General features: G+C 39.5%; 1 protein-coding gene across 1 annotated transcript; it reads right to left on the bottom strand.

Moving 5' to 3' along the window:
• Nucleotides 1–3,237: 3,237 nt before the first annotated feature.
• EAH_00008030 (hypothetical protein, conserved) lies at nucleotides 3,238–3,807 on the bottom strand (the record flags this gene model as incomplete). Its single annotated transcript, XM_013395704.1, has 1 exon — nucleotides 3,238–3,807. One exon carries the CDS (start codon nucleotides 3,805–3,807, stop codon nucleotides 3,238–3,240), a length of 570 nt encoding a protein of 189 aa, XP_013251158.1.
• Between the last annotated feature and the right edge of the window lie 2,310 nt (nucleotides 3,808–6,117).

Raw genomic sequence — 6,117 nt, forward strand, 5'->3', positions numbered from 1 at the left:
TATATATATATATATATATATATATATATATATATATGTATATATATATATATATATATATAAGTGCTGCGTGTAAGGATCGGACTTGAAGTTTTTCCAGTAATCTTCTCTATCGATGATTTGCTCCATGGGTTCAAATCGATTCATATAAAAAATAAACAAAAGAATAGGCAGTGCGGGAGCAGCAACAGAGCAGACTGCCATTAAAAGAAAACGAAATTGAGGCCATGCAGCCTGCAATAACTGCCGAAAAGTATATTCTTTATAGCAATTTTCTGTGTCAAAAAAGACAGAAATATCTCCATGAGTTGGGGCGTATATCGAAGGTGTTGTGAAATTCAAATATTGATATCCTAAGAAAATCATACAAACAAACATGAATGAATAGAGCAATAAAGACAAGGAAAAACGCAGGAAAGCAGAGAAAAAAGAAGAAATATACATTTATATTTATCTTTTAAATATTTTTACCCCTTTTATTCTTCTTATTTCTCTTTAGTTTACCCTACCTGAAGTCATAGGCACTCGTGAAACCTTATGGCTAACAAACTTATGAGAGCTTATCTTGCGCATATCCATTCCCTTCCAAGGCTTCTTTGCTCCACAGTCTGCTCCTTCTGGATGAAATTGAGGATTATCTGGACTAAATGATTGAAGAGGTGCAGGAGAAAAGAAAAAACGAGGTGAAGTTAGGCGAAAAAATCCGCCTGCCGCAGAGGCGGCGCTGCCGGTGCCGCTCCGCAAGAAAACCCTCATTATATACCCTTTCAAGGGGCTCTTGAGGTGTATAGACAACTCCTGTTTCTTTATTTTACTTTTATTAATCTCTTTATTCAATTTATATCTATCAAAAGAACAAAATAATACTCCAACTGACCACGCAGACCGCTGCGCAGCCAACTTCACTGCATGCGTCAACCAGTTAACGGAATTGCATCGAATGAATTAAGCATTAAACATTTAAATAATTATTATTCTTTCTATTTTTTGACATTATAATCACAAAAATATCATAAAATATATCTAAAAACTCTCTCCTCTACTCTAAATAAAACAACGCTAACTTAACACGGTTTGCCTTACCAACGGCTGCTGGGGCCTCTCCTCTCTGTCTAACCTTTTCTTACGCCCCTGCAAAAACATAAAGTAAAAGAAACATTAATATTATTTATTATTATTTATTATTATTATTGTTAATTATTATTATTTATTATTATTATTAGTTGTTGGAGTAGCAGTAGTATGAGTATATGCAACTTTAGAATGAAGGAATTAGCTGTGTACGCTGCATCTTGTACTTTATCAAGTTAATCTTATATTTATGTACATATACAATATATACAATATATACAATATATATGTATATGTATATATATGTATATATATATATATACATATATATATGTATGTATATGTATATATATATATATCCATATGCGAATATATATAATATTTGTACACTTTCTTCACACATTCATACACATGCATGAAAAGCATACATATAAAATATATATATATATATACTTATACATATTTATATATATTTATATATTCTGTCTAGTGTTCGCACAATGCACGCATCAAGAGGTTTTTTACTCCTGTTTGCGTCTGCATGCGTTGCAGCAGCAGCTGCTGCTGCAGTAGTAGCCTTAGCTTACAGCATAAGGGATATTTCCAGGCTCAGCCGCCGCCGCCGCCGCCGCCGCAGCAGCAGCAGCAGCAGCAGTAACCTTAGCTACCAGCATAAAGGACATACCCACTGAACCCTTTACTACGATACTGCTGCTGCTTTATCTAATAAATAAAGCAAAGGAATATTGAATGAATTTGGAAGGCAAACAAAAGCCGAAAACAGCAGCAAGTTATTTCGGTAGATGTACAGAGAAAGAAAGGATGAATTTGTTTATTTTATTATTATTTATTATGCTGATGAAGACCTTAAACAGAATTTAGTGCATTTTAAATATTGCTGCTGCTGCAGGCAGCAGCAATGCGCCGCCCTTCGTCTCCTCAGCCGTATCAATGATGCCAGCGGCAGCAGCAGCAGCAGCAGAAGCAGCAGCAAATGCAACATTAAGGCGTAGAGAAGAATAAGGAGTCGCTACAAAGAAATATAGACAATATATATATATATATTTATATATATATATAAATATATATAGGGGATCCACCTCTTGTAACATAAATATACGTATATATCTATATCCATATATATATATATATGTGCATATATACATCTATATGTATAAATATATATATATATATATATGTCTGTGTTTTATAGAAGTTGTTTCTGATTGCCTTTACGTGTGGAGGGCTACTGCAGAGACAGTTTGACGCCAAGACGCCTGAACATTTTCCTCTTCTACTTTGAGCCTATTCAAATTCTCTCTCGTCTTTTTATTACGCTCGCTGCTTGCAGAAAGCCATGGTGTTGTACGCTGTACATATATATATATATATTATATATATATATTATACATTTGTATACCTACAAATATATAAATATATATGTATTATATGCATAATGTATTATCTCTATACATATATTTTATATACAAGCCTCGCTGCATAGAAAGAGAAGCTGAAGAATAATAATAGCGTTTGCGGTGTACGTACACCTGAAGGCAGCGGCAGGTAGAAAGCCGCACCATGCAATTATTACTATTAATTAATTAATTAATCGATTAATTAATAATAATAATAATTATATTTAATAGTAGAAAGTTTGGAGTACTATTTGTTGTTATATTTGAACAATTTTCGCTTGAAACAGCGACAGAAGAAAAACAATAAAAGTTTTGCTGGCTGTCCTTGAAGAAGGATTTGCACAAACAAAAACAAAAACTTTCACCGCCTTTTGGCGAGCACAATTGCAATAAACGAAATATAAATATCATCAATAAGGCTGCTGTCAGCAGCACATGTTGCTGCTGCTGCAGAAACTTAGACCTGCTGCTCCTCGAGCCGCTGCCGCTGCCGCTGCTGCTGCTGCTGCTGCAGCTGCTGCTGTTGTTGATAATAGGCTGAGGCTGCTGCTGTTGCTGTTTCTGCTGCAGCATATTACAGCCCCTCCGTCGAATAAAAAATTAATTGCATGCGGGCAGCCAGCCGCACCATCTATAGTCCAGCAAGGCTCCAGCTGCTGCTATTGCTGCTGCTGCTGTTGCAGTTGCTGCTGTTGTTGCTGCTGCTGCCATTTGAAAGCTGCATTTACCCTCTACTATTTTTGCGTATTTATGGCTGCTCCTGTGTGTTCTGTAAGATGCGTTGCAGATGTTCGTGGTGTTGCGGAAACCCCTGCTGCTGCTGCTGCTGCTGTTGCTGTTGTTGTTGCTGCTGCTGCTGCTGCTGCAGGAGAGCAAGAGGAGCTGCAGAAATAAGAGTTCCGTCTGGTGTAAGTATCTGAGGCTCCATATCTGTGAAGTTTTGAGCTTCAAAGCGTGCATCTTCTTGAGCAAGGAAGGCAAGCTCACCTATAGCAGTTGCAGGTCTAGGAAGCAGCCTTAAGCAGTAAGTTAACGAGAACTCAACAGCAGCAAAGACATGAGATGTAAAGTACTTGAAGAATGTCTTTCCATGCAGAGGCTTATACTGCTCTATAACCTGACCTACAAGTGTTTTAATTGTTTGTTTAAGCCGTATAAAAGTTCGTGCCTTTAACTCTGATGCAAGTCTTTCTCCTTCTCTTTCATCAGCAGCAGCAGCTTTAATTGCTTCTTCTTCTTCTAAAGCTTTTCTTATCTGAGGAAGGCAGAAAGATATCCATGCCCTTCTTATTACACTTGAAACATCATCTAAAAACATCGCTAATACTTGCATGCGAGATAAGGAAGCCCCAGGCGTAAGCTCAGTGCCGTCTAAGCCGCCGCTGCCTCTCAGCGCTCTGAACGGCACTACACGCCCTACTGAAAGCCCCAGCAATAAATCTTCCTCTGTTCTGCAGCAGCAGTAGCAGCAGCAGCAGCAGCAGCAGCAGCAGCAGCAGCAGCAGCAGCACATAGCAGCAGCACATAATAGAAGTACATTGCAGCACCAGCAGCAGCAAAAAATTGCACCAAAATACACCAAAAATACAAACAGCAGCAGATAATTGCAACAGGAAAACAAACAGCAGCAGAAGCAAACAGCAGCAGCAGCAAACAGCAGCAGCAGCAGATGCACAAACTTAAACAGCAGCAAGCTTAAGGAAACCAGCAGCAAATCCAACAACTGCTGCAGCAGCAAACCGCCCAACGCCAACATAAAAATAATACAGAGAGAACAAAAAGCAATAATGCAAGGCACAGCATGTAAGAGAAGAAGAGGAATGCTTGCAGCAGCAGCAGCAGCAGCAGCAGCACAGTAGTAGTTGCAGGAGTAGAAGTGGCAGCAGCAGCAGCAGCAGCACTAGAGCTTCTTTTTGTAGAACAAAGAGGAAGAGACATCAGCCATTCAAAAGGAAGCTGTACGTGCATGCATAGTGCATGCACATTGCATGCAACATGCTTGCACATTGCATGCGCATTGCATGCACATTGCATGCATATTGCATGCATATTGCATGCATATTGCATGCACGTTGGCTTACGGGGTGTCAGGCACCGAAGGAAAAGGAATGCGTTTTGCTTCTCGTGAATCTGCATCTCCTTCATTTGCTGCTGCATGCAACGAGGCAGCTGTACATACAGCCCACAGAATAACAAGAAGACCAAGAGAGAAAGAAGGGAGCACTGCGTGTAGCCTCATCGCTGCAGCAACAGAAGAAGAAGACGCTGCAGCGGTAGAACACAGCAGCAGCAGCAGCAGCAGCTGCAGCAGCAGCAGCAGCAGCAGCAGCAGCAGCAGCAGCTCTTTTTTCCCCTGATATCGCGCCTGCTCCTGCTGGTTCTCAGCTGAATCTTTTAATACAAATTTGTTGTTGAGTTAGCTCCCTATATATACATATATACATATATATACATATATATATGCATGTATATATATATCTTTTATAAAGAAACAAATAAAGAAAAAACCTTATGACTCGCAGTCTAACAACGCTAGGCCCACAGGGGGGCCCCTAAAGGCTTGGAGGGAAGTCTTCTTCATGCCTGTTAATGAATGCATGCAAATAAAGAATATTATATTTTAATCTGATAATTATATATGCAGATATATCTGCCTCCCTCCTCTTAATAATATAAATATCAGAGGCTGCGGGCTGCGCCCGTCTTCTGCTGCTGCAGGAATGTTCAAGAAAAAGCAGCGCATGCAGCACTTTGTTTATCTGAGAGAAATAAAAGAAATATACACAAAGAAGGGGAAGAAGCAGAGCTATTTGTTGCTGCTGCTGCAGCAGCAGCAACAACAACAACAGCAGCAGCAGCAGCAAGCAGGGCCCCTAATGAAGTGCTGCTGCACGAGGACTAAGTATATCTTTTTGTTGCTGCAAGAGAAGAAGAGATATAGATATGCATTAAATAATATTAAAAAAACAAAAAACACTATTATTTAAATTAATATTGAAAGAGAACAAATCAATTAATTTATTATTTGCATGCAGAGAGACGATATATACATAGCCAGCCCCATCGAGCGGTAAGGGGGGCAAGCAGCTGCTTTTCTGTTTCTTTTTTTCTATGTTTTCTTCTTTTAAGAGTTAATTCTTTAAAATTAAAGCGTTTAAAGACATAAAAAGCTGACAAGTATGCAATTACTGCTTCTTTTGTATATATACAGCGGAGTCTCGCGCTTGTTGCTCTGAGAGTGTAACACACAAAGTGTAGAGCTGTACATACAGCTGTCGTCTCTTAGTTTCTTTGTCTTCCTTCTTCTCTCTTTCTCTTTATTTTTTGTTTATTTATATTTATCTACGACAGGGGGTTGCTCCGCGGCTCCTCTCACCTCTCCCCTGTCTTTGTTTTCGTTACGCTCCCGCTGCAGCTGCTGCAGCTACTGCTGCAGCTACTGCTGCTGCTGCTGCTGCTGCTGCTTCGTTTCTCTCTTCTCAGTCTCAGGCAGCTGAGCTCTACTAACGCATTAACTAAGGAGGCTCTTTTGGGGTCTGTTGTCTTCCCTTTGCTTCTCTGTGTGTGTCGGTGGTGATGTATCTTTGAGGTGTATATACAGCTGCGTCTTCGTTATTTATTTGCTTTA

The sequence above is a fragment of the Eimeria acervulina genome, genomic scaffold (genome assembly GCF_000499425.1).
Source record: "Eimeria acervulina Houghton genomic scaffold, Eah_scaff38, whole genome shotgun sequence".
Classification (NCBI taxonomy): domain Eukaryota; phylum Apicomplexa; class Conoidasida; order Eucoccidiorida; family Eimeriidae; genus Eimeria; species Eimeria acervulina.